At 39.4% G+C, this 24,527-nt stretch overlaps 2 protein-coding genes across 2 annotated transcripts; one reads left to right on the top strand and one right to left on the bottom strand.

The window, feature by feature from the left end:
* Nucleotides 1–2,739: 2,739 nt before the first annotated feature.
* Nucleotides 2,740–19,380, top strand: LIG4 (DNA ligase 4). The gene is made up of 3 exons (XM_036753418.1): nt 2,740–2,834; nt 7,904–8,014; nt 15,504–19,380. The coding sequence occupies exon 3, from the start codon at nt 15,532–15,534 to the stop codon at nt 18,265–18,267; it is 2,736 nt and encodes a 911-aa protein (XP_036609313.1). The 5' UTR covers nt 2,740–2,834; nt 7,904–8,014; nt 15,504–15,531; the 3' UTR covers nt 18,268–19,380.
* A 2,034-nt stretch (nt 19,381–21,414) lies between these two features.
* LOC118847718 (complement component 1 Q subcomponent-binding protein, mitochondrial-like) lies at nt 21,415–22,280 on the bottom strand. The gene has a single exon (XM_036756319.1). The coding sequence runs from the start codon at nt 22,272–22,274 to the stop codon at nt 21,435–21,437; it is 840 nt and encodes a 279-aa protein (XP_036612214.1). The 5' UTR covers nt 22,275–22,280; the 3' UTR covers nt 21,415–21,434.
* Between the last annotated feature and the right edge of the window lie 2,247 nt (nt 22,281–24,527).

Genomic DNA, 24,527 nt, shown 5'->3' with positions numbered 1-24,527 from the left:
CCCAATTCTGTCACTAATTGTGGCTTTGGACAAGACATTTAACCTTTCTTGGCTTCATATTCCTCAGCAGTAAGGATAAGGTTATCGTGCTAAATTATTCCAAAGGTTTCTTCCAGCTGTACAATTCTATGAGTCTTTTTCAGCCTAATTAAGGAGGAAAGCTCTTTTCCCCAGATACAATACAGTAAAATTTAACAACAGTCTGAGGTATGTCATGTTTTAAAACTAAATTAAAAATCTTAAGTATGATGTAGAATTTTAGAGGTGGGAGGAATCTTAAAGACATTGCAACCCCCTTGTTTTACAAAAGCCAAGGAAGATGAGCCTCACAAAAGGAGTGACTTGCACAGTGGGTATTACTGATAAAATTTATACTACAATCTAAATCTCGATTTCTTGTTCAGAACTTTTTCTCTTGCTGCCCTTGAACAATTTCACATATCTTCTCCATTTAAAATTATCGGGTGTTATCTCATACAGGATGCTTTCTCTGACCTCCATAGTTGTAAAGGCTCAGTCTGCCTTCATATTTTATTTATATCAACTGTGGCACTCTTATATTTATTTATCCACTTAAATACATATGTATATGTGTGTATATACATTTAAATATGTATATTTTATGTATGTGTAATACATACCTATATGTATAAATATACCACTTAAATACTATACTGCTATGTATATTGTATATATTTGTGTGTTTATACATTTAAGTATATATTTATGTATATATGCACATATACAAATGGAAATATATGTTGATATAGATACTCAGTATAATGTAAGCCCTTTAGGGGAAGTGACCAATTTTCATTTTGTATTTGAGTTCCCAGTGCCTAGCACAGTACTGTGTGGGACAATGATTCCCCCAAAGTGAAATAACAATCAAAGGTCTCTCAAGTCTAGAGCTAGAACTGGGCATCACCTACCGCAGGGTGGAATGCGGTAGGGAGGCCAGTTATAGAGAGCAGACAAGCAGTTTATATACCCCAAACCCCCTTACAAAAAATTCTAAGAAATGCCCCTAAAAACCGCCTTACAAAATAATTCTAAGAGAAGCCCCAAAGTCTGGACATCTGTCCCCATTGGCAGGGAAAATTGGCCTCACATTCTTGAAACAAGGAAAGATTCTTAATCTAACACCTTAACCCCAAACTAAAAGACAGCAGTTACAGGCATGATGCAGGATGTGGGTTTATGTGGTATATGTGCAAGTTTAAACAGGGAGGGGGAGGGTTAACTTTAAACTTTATGATATAGCTCAGGCTTTATGGAGGCTAAAATATTAAGTATCCTTTTCCTTAGATGAGAGACTTTCAGCCATTCCAGTCAGTACTTTGCCCTTAGTAGGAACTTAATAAATGTTAATTGAATTCTCCTATTTCTTTGTTTTGTCTTACTGTTGCTAATTTATTTTTTGAAGCCACCAGGATTTTTATTATTGGACAGGAAAATAGCCCAAAATGCATGTTTTCTGCATACTATTATCAACATGGATGAACAGGTCCAAACTCAGAATAATATAGCTTCTTTTTTTCCCTCGCAGATACACATGAAACAGTACGGGACACAACAGAGGGAAGCAACATAGGACACATAAAGTAGGCCTGTATTACTAAGAGACACCGACAATCTATTTGATTAAAAATTTTTAGTAGATAGGGAGGATGTGAAGATAGCAACTGAAGTTTCTGAATTGACACAATAGATGACATTTTATTTATATCGTGCAAAAGTGAAGAACTTTTCATTATACTGTTTCATTTAGGCCTCAAAACAACACTGTGAGATGAGTACTACAGCTATTTTATCTTAGCGCCTGGCACATGTTTAGTGCCTAATAAATGCTTTTTGATTCTGATTTGTAGATGCAGAAACTGAAGCTCGAAGATGTCAAAACTTTAGGAAGTACCAGAAAGGGGGTTCCAACCCAATTCTTTCTTCCTCTCCCAGCCTGTATCTTATCAGTCATGTCAGCCTAATTCCCTTTGGTCAGAGTGGGTTGGGACACTTGTGACAAGTCGCTTGTGTTATTAACAGGGCACTAGGTGGGCACAGTGGATAGAGCACTAGAATTGGAGTCAGGTAGACCTGAGTTTGAATTCAGCCTCAGAATTCAAACTGTGACCGTGGCCTGTCACTTAACCTCTGTCTGTTTCCCCACATGTAAGGGGGGATTATAATAACACCTATCCAACAGGTTGTGGTGAACATCAAATAACGTGTGAAGCGCTTCAAAAACCTTTAATTGCTACAGTATTAGCTGCTATTTTCTATTTTTTGTTTGCCAAGAATTCTCCCTTACAGTTAGTTGGTCAGTCTCTTTGTAAATAACACCTGTTGTAAGAAAGTCGTGTGTTGAAGAGTTTGGGTAGAGTAGAGGGGGAAGAGGAAAGGAGAGCTTTTCCATTTAGATGTACACTAAAAGTCACCAAAGTGGATACTGAACCAGCTCTTCAGAGTCCTGCCTCCCCCAGCCCTTCCCTGCCTGGGTTCGAGTGCTTGTTCTGCCTGACTTACTAGTCATAGGACCTTGGGCAGATCATTTAATCTCTCTGAGTCTGTTTCCTCTTCTGACCAAAGCAAAGGGTTGGACCAGAGTCGCGAAACGTTCGGCTCCTTCCCATTTCTAGCACTGACAGTTCTAAACACCATAGATAGAGCAAGCCAGGGTCGCTTTGTGGAATGGCGTAGGCATGCGCAGTAGCATGCGCTTCTTCCCAACTGCGTCTGCGCGGGGCTTCTGTTTCTGCGGAGCCGGCCGCTGCCGGGCAGGTTATCCAAAGCGGAGCTGAGACCCAGCCGAGGTGCCTGTGGAGCCTGGGAGCAAAGTGAGGCGGGGCTGGGGAGCGGGCTGGTGGGTTCTGGCTCCTCTCCTTCCTACCTCTCTCCCCCTCGGTTCTTGGATCCTGTGGCGTTCCTTTCCCCATCAGCCGTTTCCTTACAGCCCCCAGCATCCCCAGCCCCGGTACAGAATCCCGAGCCTGCTGATGCCTCCTCTGGGGGAAGGGGTAGGGGGAAGAAGCAGACCTGGACCTGGTTCTGAGCTCTGGATTTGACGTTAGAGGAGCTGGGTACATGTCCCAGCCCTGACGTTTACTAGGGTGTGTCCCCAAGTTAGTCATAGGTCAGGGAACTCTAATGCAATAATGGAATTATAGATCTGGAAATGAAAAAGAATCTCAGAGGCCATCTAGTACAACAGCCCCTAACTTTAGTTTACAGAAAAGGAAACTGAGGTCCCGGGTGGTTGGGTGACTTGACTTAGGTCACATAAAGGCAGGATTTGACCTCAGGTCCTCTTTCTGCCTGTACCAGGCTGCCTCAGTTTTGTCCTCTGGGATATGGAAGTAAGACTTCTTGTACCACCTGTCTCATTGACATCTTGTGAGAAAAACATTTTATAAATCTTAAAGCACAATAAAATAAGAATTATTGTTATTTTAGAAAGGACTTGCATTCAAATCCCACTCCTGATATTTACTACTTGTAAATTTACTTAACCTTTTGGACTTCAGTATCTTCATTTTTTAAATCAGGAGGTTGGACTTGATGGCCTCAGCAGTGCCTTCCATCTCTAAGTCTTTGATCCTATGAACTAAAAACTGTAATTTAGTAACTCTTCCCTACCCCCCCCAAAAAAAACCAGACCTAATAGATACTTTCCCCTTTTCCCCTCTCGACCTCTTTCCCCCACTCCAGTCCCTCGTTCATGAAATGTAAACTAGCTTCTTTTCAACACTTCTTTCCCATTTGGAGCAAGTTAGCAACAGTCTGCCTGGCCTTTACTTACAATTTTATTTTCCTTGAAATCCTTTCTTTAACATTGAGAATGTAAAATCATTCTCCCTTCCCATCTACAACCCCCCCTCACCTCAGTTGCATTTACTTCTGTAATAAGATGACAGATACATGGTTGTTTCATAAAGTAGTACACATTAATGCCGTCTCTTCCAATATGATCCTTGTCCCTGTCCCTACTGTAAATTCTTCAAAAAAAGTTCACCCAATTAGCTGATGGTTTCCCCCAGATCTCTTAACAAAAGGGTACCAGTGAAAGACTATCTATGTTGACTATTATCTATGGCTCTTGATACTTGAGCAGCCCAACTCTTTTTTCTTTTTTTTCCTTTTTAAAAAATTTATTTTTAGTTTTCAACATTCATTTCCACAAGATTTTGAGTTAAAATCTTCTCCCCATCACTACCCTCCTTCCCCACCCCAGAATGGTATGTATTCTGATTGCCCCTTTCCCCATTCTGCCCATACTTCTATCACCCCACTCCCCCCTCCCTTATCCCCTTTCGCCTTACTTTCTTGTAGAGCAAGATAGATTTCTATACCCCGTTGACTGTATATCTTATTTCCGAGTTGCATGTAAAAAACAATTTATTAAAATATTTATTTTTAGAACTTTGAGGTCCAAATTCTCCCCCCTCTCTCCCCACTTACCTTCCACAAGAAGGCAGGCAGTTCAACATAGGCAATACATGTATCGCTATGCAAAACACTTCCATAATAATCATGTTATGAGACTAACTATATTTCTGTTCATCCTATCCTGTCCCCCTTTATTCAGTTTTCTCCTTTGACAATGTCCCTTTTCCAAAGTGTTTGCTTTTGACTACTTCCTCCCCCAATCTGCCCTCCCTTCTATCATCCCTCCCCTTATCCCCTTCCCCCATAATTTCCTGTAGGATAAGATACCCATTTGAGTGTGTATGTTATTCCCTCCTTAAGCCAAACCCAATGAGAGCAAGATTCACTCGTTCCCTTTCACCTACCCCCTCTTCCCAATTCCATTTCAACAGCTTTTTCTTGCCACTTTTATGAGAAACAATTTACTCCATTCTATGTCTCCCTTTCTCCTTCTCCCAATATATTCCTCTCTCACCCTTTAATTTTATTTTTTTAGGTATCATCCCTTCATATTCAACTCACCCTGTGCCCTCTGTCTATAAGGTCTCATGAGTTACAAATATCATCTTTCCATGTAGGAATGTAAACAAACCTGTTTAACTTTAGTAAGTCCCTTATGATTTCTCTTTCCTGATTACCTTTTCATGGTTCTCTTGATTCTTGTATTTGAAAGTCAAATTTTCTTTTCAGCTCTGGTCTTTTCATTGAGAAAGCTTGAAAGTCCTCTGTTTTATTGAAAATCCATATTTTGCCTTAGAGCATTATACTCAGTTTTGCTGGATAGGTGATTCTTGGTTTTAATCCTAGCTTCTTTGACCTCCAGAATATCATATTCCAAGCCCTTCAGTCCCTTAATGTAGAAGTTGCTAGATCTTGTGTTATCCTGATTGTGTTTCCACAATACTCAAATTGTTTCTTTCTGGCTGCTTGCAAGATTTTCTTCTTGGCCTGAGAATTCTGGAATTTGGCTACAATATTCCTAGGAGTTTTCTTTGGGAATCTTTTTCAAGAGGCATTTGGTGGATTCTTTCAATTTCATTTTACCCTCTAGTTCTAGAATATCAGCGCAGGTTTCCTTGATAATTTCTTGAAAGATGATATCTAGGTTCTTTTTTTGATCATAGCTTTCAGGTAGCCCAATAATTTTTAAATTATCTCTCCTGGATCTATTCTCCAGGTCAGTGGTTTTTCCAATGAGATATTTCACATTGTCTTCCATTTTTTAATTCTTTTGGCTCTGTTTTATAATTTCTTGATTTCTCCATTCTAATTTTTAAGGCAGTATTTCTTCAGTGGTCTTTGGGACCTCCTTTTCCATTTGGCTAATTCTGCTTTTGTTCCAACAATCCAGCTAGCAGCTGCTATGGGGGTGTAAGACCAACAACAACCAGCTCACAGAATGCTGCAAGCCCAGGTTCTTTTGATCTGCTTTACTAGGGAAAGCAATGTTAAGGGGTTAACAATCTTACTTTAATCCAGCATACAAATAGCATTCACTTAGTTCAGGGGAAAAAGCCAGCACCCTGAACTTCAGAACAAATACAAATGAATTACAAACATCAACAGACAGACCTTGTCTGATTCAAATCCCAATTCATAGTTACTAGAGTTTAACCAAGTCCCAACATCCAACATCCGAGCAAGCTGGAGGGTTCTTAACTATAGCTGCCCAGAGTCTCCACATCAGCACGCCACCAAGAGTGAGAATCCTAAGCAAATAGCTCTGCCTTCTCTTTTTGTGCACCCTTAAGCCATCATCAAATGTCATCTGAGCAACCAGAACTTAAGCTTTCACTGTTGGCTCTGGAGTTAGCACCTCCCCCTAGGACCTTGAGGGCTTCATGCCCACATCAACCTAGCAGCTAATAGCTAGGGGTTTTGGGCCTACTTGGGAGCAAAGATATAATCAGACCTCCCTTCATGGGCCCCACCTGGAGCCCCACCTTAGTTACCTAATTTAATCAAGGAGATAAAGGCCAAACTCTTCAAGGGCACTTCATTGAATAAGTGCTAAAAGCCCTCCTTAATTACGTATACAGCTTGTAAAGCATTCTTCTCCTCATTGGCTTCTTGGAGCTCTCTTGCCATTTGGGTTAATCTATTTTTTAAGGTATTATTTTCTTCAGTATTTTTTGGAGTTTCCTTTAGCAAGTTGTTGACTTGTTTTTCATGATTTTCTTGCATTACTCTCATTTCTCTTCTCAGTTTTTCCTCTACTTCTGTTACTTGCTTTTCCAAATCCTTTTTGAGCTCTTCCATGGCCTGTGACCAATTCATAATTTTCTTGGAGGCTTTTAATGTAGGATCTTTGACTTTGTTGACTTCTTCTGGCTGTGTGTTTCGATCTTTGTCACCAAAGAAAGATTCTATAGTCTGCGTCCTTTTACACTGCCTGCTCATTTTCCCAGCCAGTTACTTGACTTCCGAACTCTTTGTCAGGGTGTGACTGCTTCCAGAGTGGAGAGTGTTCTGTCCCTAGCTTCATGGGTTTTGTGCTGCTATTTTCAGAGCTACTTCTATTCTGAGGTGGTATGATACTCCTCTCCTGGCCTGTGCCCTGGTCTGTGAGTGATCTCAAGCGCTCCTTTCTGCCATGTAACTACCAGGAGAACTCCCTCTCTACCACCGCCACAAGCTCTGCCACACCAAAGCTCCTCTTCTCCCAAGGACCGCCAACGGGGACTGCGACCCAGATTTAAGCAAATCAAAGTGAGAGAACACTGCCTTAGCATCAGCAAAGAGATCCCTGCACTCTCACTCTGATCAGCTGCCTGATTCCCTCCACCATCTATGGGTCTGGAGCTCCAGAAACAGCAGCCGCTGCTTCTGTGGCTGCTGCTGCGGCTCCTGCTGTAGCTACAGCCATCTCTACCACCCTGGGGCTAGGGCTGGACCATGCATTTCTCTCACCCAAGTCTGACAGTTTTGCCACTGACCTGCTTGGTTGTCTTTGGCGTTTGTGGGTTGAGAAGTCTGGAAGCTGCCACAGCTGCCAGTGATATAGTGCCCTGAGGCCTGTTCCACCCAGTCTACTCTGGCCTGTTCTCTTCTGGCATGGCCCACACTGGGCTTAGCTCCGCTCCCAGCCCAGTGTGATGGACCCTTCCCAGCGAACACCCAGGCCATCTTGGGCTGGAGACTTGTTTCCCTCTGTTATTTTGTGGGTTCTGTAGCTCTAGAATTTGTTTAGAGTAATTTTTTACAGGAGTTTGGAGGGATTTAGGGGAGAGCTCAAGCGAGTCCCTGTTTTCATGCCGCCATCTTGGCTCCACCCTCAACTCTTTTTTTCTGTCTTTGGTCTCTTTGATGATACATTTTAGACTACTTCAGGTGTGCTGTTCTTTAACAACATGCCTCTGCTGATTTACATTTATCCAGATAGGTATCAAATTATATTCTCTAGGCATTCTCCATTCACTTGATTTTAACTCAGTTCATAGTTAAGCTGAACTCTTTTGAATGACTTTGTATCTGATTTTAGGGAGTTCCATATTGTTTCTGGATTTACATCTGAAGGATATCACCATCCACAGGGAATTCTTCTGTTTGGACTTTGCTGTAACATCTTCAGTGACAGTGGCAAATACCTTTGGTGAGCTTCTTTTTTGGTCTACTTTTATGCTTCACTTGGTAAACAGTGGAGCAGCAAAGTTATCTCTGTTGCATCTTTCAAAATATTCTGTATGATTTTAATATGAGTGAATGAATGAATGAATGAAAACACACTTATTAAGTGATCATTATGTGCCAAACACTATGCTAAGTACGGGGGACATAAATAAAAAAGTAGGGACAGTCTCTTCTCTCAACTAGTTCACGTTCTAATGAAAAAGATCACATACATAGGAAGTTTCAGTTGCAAGTTAAACAGAGAAGCCCCATGGTCTTAAGGGTGCAGTGGAACAGCAGATGGAAACATCTTGTTGGGGGAGAGCATTTAAGGCAACATTTTGTTCTACCAACAACCCCACAAGCTCAATGAAGTCTTATATTTTCTGTACCTTTCATTTAAGTGTATGACTTCAAATCTAAAACAAAGTCTTTTATAGTGTATTGTTTGCAAAAGCCTAATGTTTACTACTCTGACCTTCATTAAGCATGTCCTCAATAATTAAAATAAAGGTTTTCAAAGTGATCAGAAGCTAGGCATAGATGTCAGTAGTTACTAATGTATTCTCAGTGGCCATTTTTGGGTGGCAATAATATCTGATTTTTGGCATTGTTCCCTCTTTTAAGATATCTTGGTGATTAATTCCTCAGGGCCGACAAGATTTCATTGACTTTAGCATGAACCACTTCTACGTCTTCTTACTTTGGTCTAGCTGTTCTTCCCATCTTTAGTACCATTTTTACAGAAAATTGAGGGTTGTGATGTTAGAGACCAAATGGCCAATTTGCCATCAATTGAGAGAGTAGTTTATTGCAGTAATCTGGACACAGCTTTTCACTTTTATATCTGTCACTTGGCCTTCAAGTTTCATATTTAAATGCCTTTGGGATGATGGCTTAATTGAATTCTTCGTCAGGCTTTTTATAAAGGTATTTTTTTCTCTTCATGGCTCCTTGATGTTTTGTGGAACAATACTTCCTAAAGTCTTTTGCCCTTTCCCACTATAAGTTATACAAATAAATTTATATTCTAAAACTATTCTAAATTGCCATTGTCCTTAATTGTCAACTCCTTCTTCTTAGCACAGATATTAAGTGTTTGTTGGCAAAAGTTTCTGCATTCTTTTAGTCTCCTTTTATAAGAGTTTATTTGCATTGGGTAAAATTCCTTAAAAGATGGTAATAATCTATGTTGATATTTGTTCTTTTGTCTTTTCCCTTGGCAGTTGGGATCAGTGTCTTGTTTAAATAGATCAGGTTGAAGCTATTTTAATTATATAACATATCTTCTCATTTTTATTCTTATTTGATATTAATTTTCATCTTTACTCTAAAAAGTTAATGATCTGACCTTATTAAAATTGATTCAGAAATGACTCTAGCATTCTTAACCAGGTGTTTCCTGTCTGTTAAGAGATAATCTATTTCCTTTTCTTTTTTTTTTTTTGGTGATGTTACGTGATCTTCAAACTGTCTGTTGCTTCCCAGGTCTCTGTTGAATAAAATACTGTTGATATTATAGGTGTGCGGATTCTACATAAAGTATATTTGATCACTTTTGTCTTTTTTCCTGAGTTACATTTTCCAACAGCTTTTCTACTACCCCCTTCTTTGCCATTTTGGGGGGGAGTCACTGAGTATTAAGGCAAAAGTTAATTTTATTTGAAGGGTATTATCTAGTTTTTCATAGAATTTCTCTTCTTCCCTCTCTGAGCAGATGTTGGAATATAAGCTGCAACTATTTTCTTGTTTGTCCTTTTGCAAATACTTTTCATGAGCACTGGAATGTGAAATTTCAGAGTAAAGTTTCTTGTTGTTTAATGTTTCTTGTCATCTCTGATAAATGTCTATTATGTCTTCTTCAGAAGTTTCCTGAATTTGTAACTTCCAATTGTTTCAAAACACTCTTACTCTATTTTCCAAGTGAGGCAGTAAATAGTGCATTGGAAAGAGCTCTGGATGTAAGAGTCATTTGATCTGGGTTCACATCTGCTCTGCTACTTGCTACCCATATGACTTTGGTCAAGTCACAGTGCCTCAGTTTTCTCATCTGTAAAAACAGAGGGTTGAACTAGATGGTCTCTGAAGTGCTTTTTCAGTCTATGATCCTCTGCCAGGCCCTGTAATACACACTGAGGATAATGTCGTGTTTTATCAGGAATAATAATTTATGCATATATAAGTAAATACAAAAGAGATTCAGAATAATTTCTCATGGAGAATAGTCTAGCAACCATAATTGTAACTGGGGTTAGGCTTTTTCTGACATTTGAGAAGGCATTTGAACTGACTTTTGAAGAATACCAGGAGTTCTACAGGGTAGAAATGAGGTGAGAATATATTTGAGGCATGGAGAATTGCCTGTGCAGAGTCATGGAGGTGGAATATCATGTATAGAGATTAGCATGTAGCCAATTTCATAGAACATAGTGTGTGAAGGAGAGAAATATACAGTAAGCCTAGAACGGTATGTTAAAGCCAGTGTTGGTTGTTTTTTTATTGTAAAGAAATGAGGAGCTTCTTTAGCAGAAGAATGACATAGTCATACTTGTGATTTAGGAATGTCCCTTTGGTAGCTGTGCGGAGTTTGGACTGGAGAGTGGAGAGATTTGCGTTAGGGAGATCAGTTGGGTCTCATAAGAACCCAAATGAGATTTTGAGTGTTTGAACTCTGGTAGTGGCTGTGTGAGTTAGAGAGAGTGGTGTTAATAGGAAAATATAGAGGTTGAATCAATAAAACATGGCACTTGACTGGATGTGAAGAGCAAGGGAGAGGGAAAAGTCAAAGGTAACTTGAAGGTTATAAACTCAGGTAATTGGAAAGATGGTGGTACCCTCAGTCCAAATAGAGTAGTTGTGGAAGAGGGTATGAAAAGATAATGAGTTCTGTTTTGGACATGTTGAGTTATGGTGGATGGATGGATGGATGGGTGGATGGATGGGATAGTATTTGTTAATGTACTCAGCCCTGAGCTAAGGACACAAATACAAAGGACAAGATAACACCTGCCTTTAGGAAGCTAGCATTCTAATAGAATGAAACAGTGTATTTAGGGAAGTGATAACCAGGTAGGGGTGTTTTGGTTTGGAAAGTTACAGGGATGGTAACTAGAACCAGAATGGAACAGATTGATATACCCTTCCAGGAGCAATGGTAGTGTTGATTTATTTGATTGTGGTTCTGGAGCTAGAAGAAGGAGGGAATAAATGCTGATGGCATCTGTTGAACGGATTGTCAGGAAATGAAGTTCATCGTCAGAAATACCCATGGGACATCTAGCTGCAACTGAGACTGTCAATATTGATACGGTTCAGCCTATCCTGTAGCATGTCAATTCCAGACATTTGAAAAGAATCTGACATTCAGAATACCAGCAATAAATGTTTCAATCTAAAAACTGTCGTAAAAAGCATTGTTGGATTTGATTATGGAATAACTGGGTCCAAATCTTGCCCTTGATACTTACTGACTTTGTGACTAATACAGAATCTCATTTTTCTCATCTACAAAATAAGGATAATAATAACGATAGTATCTTCTCTCATGAGATTTGTAAGTCTCAAAATAATCAGTGTAAAAGTTTTACAAATTTTAAAGCATATAGATGAAAGTTTTTTATTTTTAATTATAACCTTCGCAGTTCTTAGGACCCTCTGCCACCTTTGTACAACTCTACCACCATTTTTGTAGTAGCAGAAGGGATGGCTACACAGAACTGAGAGCCATTTTATTTTTCTTGGTTTTGGGGTTGTCATGGCCAAAGCATTGATCACCAAATGGCTTGCTGACTGCACTTAGCTAGGCTAAGCAGAAAGTAGATATTATCCCTTATAGGGATCATAGTGTAAACATTTCTAACATTTTGGTAGATCCTGCCATAACTTGTACTCCATTGGCACAGCCTTTGAGAGCTCAGGGTCACCTTCATGTCACACTGAGGCACTGGAATAGAACTCTTAAGAACAATTGCTTTGGATTGTGTAAAACTGGTATTATGAATTTGCTACTTAGAAAAAAAATAGCCTTTTAGAATCTCAAAACTGCAAGGGAAATAAATAACCTCCCTCTTTGTGACTGTACAAAGATTCAGACTGTTTTGTTATTTCATTGCGTTCTCTTCAAGAAAAGAGAAATGAGTTGTAGTGACAGGTGTTGAAATGTCAGGCCAGAGCAAATGGGAGAGTAGTTAGACACAAAGGGTTAGCTGCCTTAATGTTAGATGCTTTGTGGTGATCTGCCCACCAGTTGTTCTGTTACGTGTATAAAGCAAGTCAGTTCTAGAGCAGAAGAATATAATGCTTATTGATGTCCTGTTCATCAGATTCTGTAGGTTCAGTTATTAGCTCTATGCAGATGATTCCCAAATCCATATTTTCATCCCTGACCTCTCGAGTCCTGTCACCAGCAGCTTACTAAACATTTCAAATCGAATGGTCTGTAAGCATCTCAACAAAACTACTCCACTTCCTTATTTCCTTCCAGTCACCCAAGTTCCCGATTTTATTGTTATCCTTGACTCTTCACTCTCCCTCACACCACGTATTCAGTCTCATCAGTTGTCAAGTCTTGTCTACTTTATCCTAAGTTCTCTTGCATCCATCTTTTCTCTCTATTCAAAAAGCCGCCATGCTAGTTTATGCCTTCACAGTGTCTTATTTGTACTGTTGCAGTAGCCTTCTATTTGCTCTTCTTGCCTTGAGTCTCTCCTCTTATGTCATCTATTCTCCATAAACCTTCCAGATGACATTCCTAAAGTGTAGACTCGTGTCATACTTAAACTCTAGTGACTCTTTATATTCTCTAGAATCAAATACAAACTCCTCTGTTTGACTTTTAAGGCCCTTCACAACTTGACTCTTTCAAGCCTTGTTAGATGTTACTCTCTTTCACATACTCTGCAAGCCAGCCAAGCTGCCCTTCTTGTAGTCTTCACACACAGCAAACATTCCATTTCCTCTCATCCATCCTTTATACAGTCTGTCCTTTACACCTGGCATACTCTTCACCGTCATCGTTTATAATCTCTAATTGCCTTCAAAGCTCAGCTCAAATGTTGAGTCCTCTTTGAAGCCTTACCAGATCTCCCAAATTGAGCTTGTATTTCTTTTGTATATACCTTGTATATGCTCACATGTGTACATATTGTCTCCCCCTGCAGAATGCAAGCTTCTTGAGAAAAGAGACAGTTTAATTTTTATCTTTGTACCCCAAGTGTCTGGCACACAGTAAGCACTTAATGCTTGTTGATTGATAGACTTGAAATCAGCTTTTAAGATACTGAAAAATATCTTGGACATAGAGTCATAGATTTCTTAAGAAATAGGGGAAAATAGAAGAATCTGATGACTGACATTAAAGACACAAGTCATTTTGAAGGAATGCCATCAATTCTGTGTACCTTAAGAAAAAAAGTAACTATGTGTGTATGTATATGTGTATTTTCTCTCTCTCTCTCTCTCTCTCTCTCTCTCTCTCTCTCTCTCTCTCTCTCTCTCTTTCTCTCTCTCTGTATATCAGCCATAGTGTAAAAAACCAGTGACATTGTGACTACAACACTATCAAAATATATGAAATCATCTTACCTACTGTCAACCAGATGGAACCAGCCTCTACCTGGTGGCTGGAGCCAGATGAAACAGGCTAGAGACAGGAGAGTCAGGAGTCAAACAGAAGTTTAATTTCAAAATGAGGGAAATGGTTTGCAAGCAAGGACATATATGCCAGGGCCGTGCCCCTAGTGAGGGGACCTGACAAAGTATGGGGAGATCTCAATACTTATTCTAATGGCTACACAGTGACCTGTAGCCCTGACAATGATGGGTAACAGCAACAGTGTGACAAGTTCAATTCATAGCACAGCTTCAAGACCAGAAAAGGCCAAGGTCCCCCACTGCATCCTGGACTTCTCCAGTTGTCCTGATCTGTATCTGGCTACTGGATCCAGATGGCTCCAGAAAAGAAAGTGACTTTGCATAGCCCTCCCTCACTTAAATCCAATTAGCTTCACTATCATGGCATCTCCTGATGTCATGGTCCTCTTCTAGTACAAAGGACAGACAGTATCCTCTGCTAGTAGAAAAAGAGTCGCCCGCTGGGGACTGAACAGGAACTGGGCAGTTGAGCAATGGGGCTTTCCCCCTTCCCTCCCCTCTCCTTTCCTCTTTCTATTTTGTTTCTCTTAAGGAGTTAACAATCTCACTTTAATCAAACATACATGTATCTTTCACTTAGTTCAGGGGGAAAAGCCAGCACCCTGAACTTTGGAGCAAGTATAAACAGAAATTACAAACAGAGACAATATAAACAGAGCAAACACACACAGTTATCCACAGGCCTCTAGCTGTCTGACCGAAGAATTACATAGTTACCAGAGAGAGAGGCACCAACATCTGGGTTTTCAAAGCTGGGGCCTCCAGCAGCTACCCAGAGTCTAATGTGGTCAAATCACCTAACACTTTTCCAGTGAGTGAGAGCCCCCTCCTCTTTCTTTCTTTCTTTCTTTCTGTCCACATAGGGTATCACACCTGTGGGTGCTCTGGCCAAAGAAAATGTAAATTTTGATCTCTGAAACTTTTTTTTCTTTTTTCTTAAAGACCAGCCTTAACCTCAAATCACTCTGGCTCTCACTGATTGGCCAGTAAATAGGTCTCAAGCTAAGCCCTACTTGGTCATTCTTTGGGCCTTGATTGGCTTAGAATGAATATAAATAGCAATTGTTTCTGTTTTGGCCCAAAACTCTGAAGGTCTTCCCCTTCCAGATCTTTTTTTTTTTAAAGAAACCATTCTTTGCCTCATATCTTATTAAGTCTTAGTCACTGAACTGAGCATTGCCTCAGTCAAACTGAGACCTGTTAAAGACCTTAGCTTGAAAGGACCAAGTTTCTCCACTACGTCCTGGGCCTTCTCCAGTTGTCCTAATCTATACCTGGCCACTGGATCCAGATGGCTCCAGAGGAGAAAGTGAGGCTGGTGACTTTGCACAGCCCTCCCTCACTTAAATGCAGTTCGATTGCATGTCACGGCATCACCTCCCTGATGTCATGGTTCTCTTCCAGAACAAAGGACAAACAGCAGCAGCAGCAGCAATCATGACCAGAAACAATTCTGGGATTTTGCTGTGGCTGAGATCATCCAGAGTATGAGCCCAAAGGATTGTTGTTATGCCAAGCTCAGGGCACAGCCTGCTTGCTGGGCCTTAACTCTGGAAAACAGGATGTCTCCTAATATCTTGACACTATCAATCCTGCTGGCAAGGCTTAAATCTGGCTCTCTAAATAGGCATTTGTTTATGATGTTAGAATTAAGGTAAAACAGTTAATGATGTAGGCAAGTTTGACTTGAGTGACTTTACTGTTATGGACAATAATAAGAAAACTCATAGTGATCTTATATACTCACATATGTTGAGCCTATGATGAACATGTAGCCTGCTTTTATCTCCTTAAAAGTTGTTTATTTTTTGTTCCCATAGGTAAATCGAGGGATTTGTTAGCTTTGTAATGGCCACTTCACAAGCTTCACGAACGGTTGCATCACAGGTGCCTTTTGCAGATTTGTGTTCAACTTTAGAACGAATACAAAAAAGTAAATCCCGTCCAGAAAAAATTAAGTACTTCAAGGAATTTTTAGATTCATGGCGGAAGTTTCATGATGCTCTTCATAAAAATGAAAAAGGAGTCACAGACTCTTTTTATCCAGCCATGAGACTTATTCTTCCACAACTGGAGCGAGAGAGGATGGCCTATGGAATTAAAGAAACTATGTTTGCTAAGCTTTATATAGAGCTGCTTAATTTACCAAAAGAAGGAAAAGATGCTCAGAAACTTTTAAACTACAGAACACCAACTGGAACTCGTGGAGATGCTGGAGACTTTTCAATGATTGCATACTTTGTGTTGAAACCCCGGTGTCCAAAACAAGGGAGCTTAACCATACAGCAAGTCAATGATGTTTTAGACTTGATTGCTAGCAACAATTCAGCCAGAAGAAAGGATTTGGTAAAGAAGAACCTTCTTCAGCTCATAACTCAGAGCTCAGCTCTTGAACAAAAGTGGCTTATCCGAATGATTATAAAGGACTTAAAACTGGGTTTTAGCCAACAAACTATATTTTCTCTTTTTCACAGAGATGCTGCTGAGTTGCATGGTGTTACAACTGATCTAGAAAAAGTCTGCAGGGAACTTCATGATCCTTCGGTTGGACTCAGTGATATTTCAATCACATTATTTTCTGCTTTTAAACCAATGCTGGCTGCTGTGGCAAATATTCAGAGGATCGAAAAGGACATGAAACACCAGAGTTTCTACATAGAGACAAAACTAGATGGTGAGCGTATGCAACTGCATAAAGATGGGGATGTATATCAGTTCTTTTCTCGAAATGGATATGATTACACTGAACAGTTTGGTGACTCTTCCCTTAAAGGTTCTTTAACACCATTTATTCATAATGCTTTCAAAACAAACATACAAAACTGTATTCTTGATGGTGAGATGATGGCCTATAACCCCAACACACAAACATTCATGCAGAAGGGAAATAAGTTTGATATTAAAAGAATGGTAGAGGATTCTGAACTGCAGACATGTTATTGTGTTTTTGATGTGTTGATGGTCAATAATAAAAAACTGGGGCATGAGACCCTGAGAAAAAGGTATGAAATTATTGATAGTGTCTTTACACCTATAAAAGGTAGACTAGAAGTGGTAGAGAAAACAGAGGCTAACACCAAAAAAGAAGTCATTGATGCCTTAAATGATGCGATAGATAAACGTGAGGAGGGAATCATGGTTAAAAATCCACTTTCCATTTACAAACCTGATAAACGTGGTGAGGGATGGTTAAAAATTAAGCCAGAGTATATAAATGAGTTAATGGATGAACTGGACATTTTAATTGTTGGTGGTTATTGGGGTAAAGGTTCTCGAGGAGGAATGATGTCTCATTTTTTGTGTGCAGTAGCAGAAACACCCCCTCCTGGTGAAAAGCCATCTGTGTTTCATACTCTTTGTCGTGTTGGTTCTGGATACACTATGAAAGAACTGTATGACCTTGGTTTGAAATTATCCAAACACTGGAAACCTTTTCATAAAAGAGCTCCACCAAATAGCATCTTGTGTGGTACAGAGAAACCAGAAGTTTATATTGAGCCTTGTAATTCCGTCATTGTTCAAGTTAAAGCTGCAGAAATTGTTGGCAGTGATATGTATAAAACTGATTGCACTCTACGATTCCCTCGAATTGAAAAGATAAGAGAAGACAAAGAGTGGCATGAGTGTATGACTCTGGATGAACTAGAAAACCTTAGGGGGAAAGCATCTGGAAAGCTTGCTTCTAAACACCTTTATATAGGTGGTGATGATGAAGAACCACAGGAAAAAAAACGAAAAGCTTTGAAGGTTAAGAAAGCTATTGGAATCATTGAACACTTGAAAGCTCCTGATCTTTCTAACATAAACAAAATTTCTAACGTATTTGAAGATGTGGAATTTTGTGTCATGACTGGAACAGACAGCCATTCAAAACCCGATCTGGAGAATCGCATAGCAGAATTGGGTGGTTATATTGTACAGAACCCTGGCCCAGACACATATTGTGTAGTTGCAGGTACTGAGAATGTGAGAGTGAAAAATATCATCTCTTCAAACAAGCATGATGTTGTAAAAGCAGAGTGGCTCTTAGATTGTTTTGAGGCCAAAGAATGTGTTCCATGGCAGCCTCGCTTTATGATTCATATGTGTCCATCCACAAAAGAACATTTTGCCCGTGAATATGACCGCTATGGTGACAGCTACTTTGCTGATACAGATTTGGTACAACTGAAGGAAGTATTCTCAAGAATTAAAAATGTTAAGGAAAATAGTTCTAAGGAAATGTCTTCAGTAATTGCAGATTTAGAATATCGTTACTCCTGGGACAGCTGCCCTCTCAGTATGTTCCGACACTGTGTCATATATGTGGATATGTATGCTATTATTAATGACCCCACTACACAAATCCAAGGAACCAGGCTATCCATTAAAGCCCTGGAGCTTCGGTTTCATGGAGCAAGAGTCGTTTCATGTTTAGAAGAAGGAGTATCCCATGTAATCATTGGGGAGGATCACAGTCGTGTTGAGGAATTTAAAGCTTTTCGTAGAACTCTTAAGAAAAAGTACAAAATCTTACAAGAACTTTGGGTAGCTGATTCTTTGAAAAAGGGTGAGTTACAGGAAGAAAATCATTACTTGTTGTGAAACTAGCTTTCCTGAAAAGCAGAGCCCTTCATTTTGTCCAAAAGGACTCACTGAGATGGGTAGGTAGCATATGCAATATATCTTTAATGTTTGCAAGTTTAAAACCTGTGCTTACAGAGCATTATTAGGTGTAGCAAAACAATTTTAATTTTTCACAAATTGAAAGGAAATTGGATGACTAAAAGGTGAAGGACTAAATATCTTTTCAGCAAATTAACATTTGATGATTTTTATGGCCAAGATAAAATAATTACTATTTGTGAAGCAAAGGTGATTATAGAATATAGCTCAAGAGAATTGGAAGTTTCAATGAAGTAGCAGTAAAATACATTTTCAAACATTTGAAATAATTAAGATGACCCATTTTAATAGTAGCTGCTAAGTAAAGGACAGAACTATCTTTTTTTTATTGGTGCTTTTAAATACACTGCTTTGAAACTATCGCGTGTCTCACAGATGAAGGAATATAATACTACAGATCTTTCTAATTCTAAATTGATGGTCATAGATTCTTTCTTACAATAAGAAGGTAATATGCTACTACAAGTGCTAATTTTAAATTGATGGTAAGATACATTAATAAATTGGCAGTAAGATCTTTAGGTAAAGTAAGATAAGTTGTGCTAGACTTAGATATTTTTGATAATTAAAGGTGGGATCTAGATATAATAAAAGTAATCACCTGCAGCTTTAAACAAAAGTTTTGTTTCATATGTTTTTAAGAAGATAGTTTTATCTGCATCTTGGATCCAAAATTGTACCTGCAGATTGGTTCTTTTAGAATTAATCTGATGAAAAACTCTTGTAACTTATACTTTATAGAGAAATAAGCTATTGTATTTGTCATTCTATTTAAAAAAAACATTTAAAATACATGAAGGCAAAATAATATTTATATTTTTAAATTATATGATCAGTTTTAGGAGAACGAGTGTTGTTTTTAATATTTTGAACATTGTTTTGCAAGGCCTGTTATTTCATCACAAGACGGATATACAGTTTAAAAATCAGTACAGATGGTAATGATAGGTGTCTCATAAGTATTTTAGAAATGATGAGATTGAACCATGTTTTTGTTGTATTTATTTTAATAAAGTATGCGCACTTTTGCAGAAAAACCTTGTTGATACTTTGATTTAAAATGATGCTTTAATTCAGAGTAATCACTATACTTTAGGCAACTACATGTACTATTATCTCAAGCAAAATGTTAGCAAAAGTAAGCCTTACTAATTCCATGTCCCTTATTGCAATCCTACCAAGGGCTGGAGCACTGTGCTAGATGCTGAGGAAAGGGAAAGGATAAATAAAACATTAGCATTGTCATCAAGGAGCTTACAATCTAGTAGGAAAGATGAATATAATGAATACAAATAAATATAAATTAAAATAAAAGTGCATAGAAAAGAGATTAGTTTTGAGTAGGGAAATGGAAGGCATCATTGTTGAGAGGTCACCTGAATTCGACCTCAGAGGATGGGCAGAATTTCGACAGTTGAAGGTGGAGGGAAATGTATTTCTGGCCTAGGGCACCATGGTCAGAGGCTTTTCCCAGAAGTACATAATGGAGTGAGGGATTGAACTCAAGTCATGTTGGGTAGTAGGAGTAGTCTGGAACATATAATAACTGATGGGAGAGTGTAAGAGAAGTATAGAATGGTAGTTTGGAACTAAATTCTTTTTTATTTTTTTAAATTTCATTTATTTATTTATTTATTCGCTTATTTATTTATTTGTTTGTTTGTTTGTTTGTTTTTAGTTTACCACACACGGTTCTACATAATTTTGCGTTCCAGATTTTCTTCCCTCCCTCCTCCCTCCCTCCCCAAGACGGCATGGAATATCATATAACTACCATGTATAACTTCGCATTGAATTAATTTATACACTAGTCAAGTTGTGGAGAAGAATTATGACCAATGGAATGAATCATGAGAAAGGAGAGACAGAACCAAAAAAAAAAAACCCAAAAACAAAAACAAAAGAGAAGAAAAAAGGCGAGCATGTAGTGTGCCTCAATCTGTATTCAGACTTCACAGTTCTTTCTCTGGATGAAGATAGCATTCTTCATCGTGAGTCCCCTGGAGTTGTCCTTGCACCTTAGGTTGCTGAGAAGAGCGAAGTATGTCAGGGTTGGTCTTCACGGAATCCATATATCTGTGGTTGTGTACAATGTTCTCCTGGCTCTGCTCCGCTCACTCAGCGTTATGTCGTGTAGGTTTTTCCAGGTTGTTACAAAGTCCGTATCATCCCCATTTCTTATGGCACAATAGTATTCCATTACCTTCATATACCACAGCTTGTTCAGCCATTCCCCAACCAATGGGCATCCTTTTGACTTCCAATTCTTGGCTACCACAAAAAGAGTTGGAACTAAATTCTGAAGCACCCTCAATTCCATGATAAATAATTTGAATTTTATTCAGGAGGTTTTAGGGAACCATTAAGCAATTTTTAGAGAGGAAGTGCTATATGAACTATCTCTATGTTTGGGCAGATTAAATCAGCGCAGTGTGTAGGATGGATTGGAGAGGAGTAGAGAAGACACTGGAAGCAACCAGATCAATTAGGATTGTTATAATTGGTCATCCCAGGAAGAGTTAAAGTATCTAAACTAGGATGGTGGTAATGGAAATGCAAATAGAGAAATATAGTTAATATAGTGATATCTCCTGTCCAAGTTCATGTGGTAGGTAACTGCTGCTAAAATATATTTACCACAACTCAGAAATTAAAGGTAAAAACATAGGTTTTATTGTTATGCTTAAAGATAGGTCAGGCCTCGGAGTAAACCTGAGCCCCTGTTAGGAGTCTGACAAGACTTCTTATAGGAAAAATTATGTCAGAGTAGCAGAAAAATAATTCTTTTACATATGAAACCTTATGTCCCTCTTAGGCCATAAAAGTTAGAGAAGGTGGATCCATAATCCCAATGCTTTTTTCTTTTTTTTTTTTTCTTTTTTTTTTTTTTTTTTTGCTGGAGAGATCCAAGGGTTTTATTTCTCGGCATTCTGTGGTAGTGTACAAAAGCCAGCAGAGGAAGGAAATAAAGGGTTAGGCAACATAATTTACACCTGGCAGTATTTTCTCCATGATAGCTTCTAGATAACATTCTCTTGGAAGGAAGGGCTCTGGGTGTCCTGCACGGCTGGCAGCCTCAGGCCTTCCTACTGACACTTGACAAACCCTTTCAGATCTTCCAGAAAGTTGATGTACTCCTGGTGCTCTAGGGCTGTGCTGAGCTCGATCAGTTCATCTGCAAACGTGTTGTCCACCCCTCGGTCAGCCAGGAAATCCATCAAGTGCTCGTACAGGGCCCAGTCCAGCGAATCTGTGTTGAGTGTGTAGTTTGTATCCTTCCAGTCGGATTCAGTAGCGGGCTGAAAGCTAACTTCCCGGATGGAGAAGATGTCACTCTCATCCTCTTCTTCCTGTCCAACCTCATCCTCTGGATAGTGGCAGTCCAGCACAAGGGCCTTCTTGGTATCGTCCTTCACAACCTCCACCACAAAGTTCGGGGTTGATGTAAGTTCAGGCTCTTGCTGTTCTTGGGTTTTCTGTCCCTCTGGTGGCTCGTCATCAAATGTCGGTGGGATACTGTTGTTAATATTGAATGTGACTGTGATCCTCTCACCAGCTAATCTCTGGACTAACTTGGCTTCTGTCCCTTGCACACCCAGTTCCCAATCCCCAGACGTCTTGGGGAGGGATTTGTGTTTCTGGATTTTCCTCTCCTCTTTAATTTCATCTGTCAAGAATTCAGCAAAGGCCTTGTCCCCCTCGGTGTGGAGTCCCCCGCACGTGCACAAGCATAGACCGGGCGCGCTCCGGAGCGGCTGCAGGAGGCGGGGGCGCGCGGGCCCCGGCCCGCTGGCGATTCCTCCTCCCAGGAAGCCTCCGAAGGCGCGGGTGGCGGCGGCCACGGCGGGGCGCAGCGTCGGGAGGGCTGTGGGGCGCAGGGCCCGGGCTGCAGGGCGCAGCAGCAGGGGCAGCAGCAACGGGGCCATGACCGAAACACGCCCCAATGCTTTTTTCAATGTCATAGAAGTTGAACAAATTTAGTTAGTCATAATTTCATACATAAGTCAGACTCTGTAGGTCATTTAAGTCATGTTACAGATTAAACTACATTTAGAGAGTTCACAAATAGGCTGGTTGAGGAGGAAGATTTACATGTGACCAAGGAACTGGGGACAATCGAGTTTCTTCCTCTGGCCTCTTACCTAAGGAATTTTTCTGTTTTAAGTAAATTTTCACATCCTATGAGTCAGGTTTTGGTCAGGTGAGGTTGCTTTTAGTTAACCAAAATTGCAGGAGGGATGATCCTATGTCCTGAATAATAAAAGAAGATTAAAAATTCCCATAACAAGCATATTTAATTTTTTTAACATAAGCTCAGCTAAACTGGACTTTTTCTAAAAATAGAATAAAAAGACAATACTTGCCCTAAAGGAGCTTACATTCTAATGGGAAGACACTATTTAAGAGGGATCTATATAAAAATGGGAAAGTGGGGAAAAGGTACCGAGCATGGGGGCACGGTAGCAAAAATCCTGGAGATGGGTCAGCACTGTAGCATGGAGAAGGATGAATATATCTTTGGCTTGATTCTCCTCCTTAAATTGGAGGTCTGCTTCAATGTTTATCAGTGACTTGAACGAAGTCATAGATGGCAGGTTTTTCAAATTTATAGATCACAGGAAGCTGGGGGGATAATAAATTGCATGTCAAATTGGGATCCAAAAAGATTTTTACAAGCTAAAATGATGAGGGAAGAAATCTATTAAGATGAAATTTAATAAGGAAATTATAAGGTCCTTATATTTGGGTTTTAAAAATTTGAATAAGGACTGTGTGGGAAAGATATGACCAGACCCCCAAAAAAATCTCATGGGTTTTAGTAAACTGCAAACTCATACATCATGTGCAATCAAAAATTCAAATTAAGAAATCAAATATACTCGAGTTATATTATTAAAATAAACAGGACAAGAGAGGTAGGGTTATATTATTAAAAGAAACAGAACAGAAGAGGTGATACAAGTCCAGATTACAGATTATTAGTCAGAACACAACTTACATAAGTGTTTAGTTATGGATGCCAAGTTGTAGGAAGGGTTAACAATCTGACCTGTGTACCGAGGAGGGTAAGCAGAACAGTAAAGAAATGAAGTCATGTTGTATATGGATCAACTCAAACATCTGCATTTGTTTATTCTAGGGAAGATTGAGGGAATACCTAATTGCTGTCTTCAAACAATTTGAAGGGTCATTCATTCAAGCATTTATTAAGCTAGGAACTGGGAATGCAGAAACAAAAACAAAACCTCCATTTTAGCTTGCATAGCCGTAGCTAGTAGCTAACATTTGTATAGAGCTTTAAGGTTTGCAAAGCACTCTTACATATGTTATCTCATTTGACCCTCACAACTCCTCCATGAAATAGGGGCTATTACTAGTCCCATTTCACAGATGAGGAAACTCAGGTTAAGTGACTTGCCAAGGGTCGCATAGCTACTAAGTGTCAGAAGTAGTATTCAAACTCAGGTCTTTCCTGATTCCCAAGTTCAGCACTCTGCATTTTGCACAGTCCCTTCTATTGTAGGAGTGGGGATATAATGAACATGTGGTAACAAACAACCTGAACTCAAGTAAATATAAATTATACAGAGTATATGATTATATACAAAATAAATATACAGAAAATTGTAGAGTGGGGAGAGGGGAATGAGGATAGTGTGGCAAGTAAAATGCAATAAAGAGAAACTAAGATAATTCTCGGAACAAGATCAGTTTATTAACAGTGACACAAAATTAAGTAAGGCCAGTGACCCCAATGAGAAGGGTAAGACCATCTTTACTGAAAAGCATGAAAGGAAAGGATAGGGGTAGTTGGGGAATATTACAATTGGCTATAGCTGTGGAAAGCAGGTTGGCATTTGGGTGTGGCTGATTTCCCCACTCTGAGAATTAAAGAATGTTAATTGCTATATGGGACTTGTCTGCCTCTTGTAATCTTGGCTATGAGACCAGAGCCACGCTGTTTGACCTTAAATGAGAAATGGGGCTTGCCAAAATGGGAAATAGGATCTTTTACAGAAGAGAATTATTAAATGATACAGCATAATTTTAATTTCCTAAGTAGACTTCATGTAGGAGGTAACATGAACTGAGACTTAAAAGAAACAGGCTTCTAAGAGGCAGAAATCAAGAGGAAGTGCATCCCAGAAATTGGGAATAATCTGGGGCAGACATGGAGA

The sequence above is a fragment of the Trichosurus vulpecula genome, chromosome 4 (genome assembly GCF_011100635.1).
Source record: "Trichosurus vulpecula isolate mTriVul1 chromosome 4, mTriVul1.pri, whole genome shotgun sequence".
Classification (NCBI taxonomy): Eukaryota; Metazoa; Chordata; class Mammalia; order Diprotodontia; family Phalangeridae; genus Trichosurus; species Trichosurus vulpecula.
The sequence above is the reverse complement of the archived record's forward strand: the minus strand, read 5'-3'. Positions and strand labels throughout refer to the sequence as shown.

Excerpts from the sequence above, each read along its gene's own strand:
- LOC118847718 (XM_036756319.1), bottom strand. The coding sequence starts at position 22,274 with ATGGCCCCGTTGCTGCTGCCCCTGCTGCTGCGCCCTGCAGCCCGGGCC.
- LIG4 (XM_036753418.1), top strand. The coding sequence starts at position 15,532 with ATGGCCACTTCACAAGCTTCACGAACGGTTGCATCACAGGTGCCTTTT.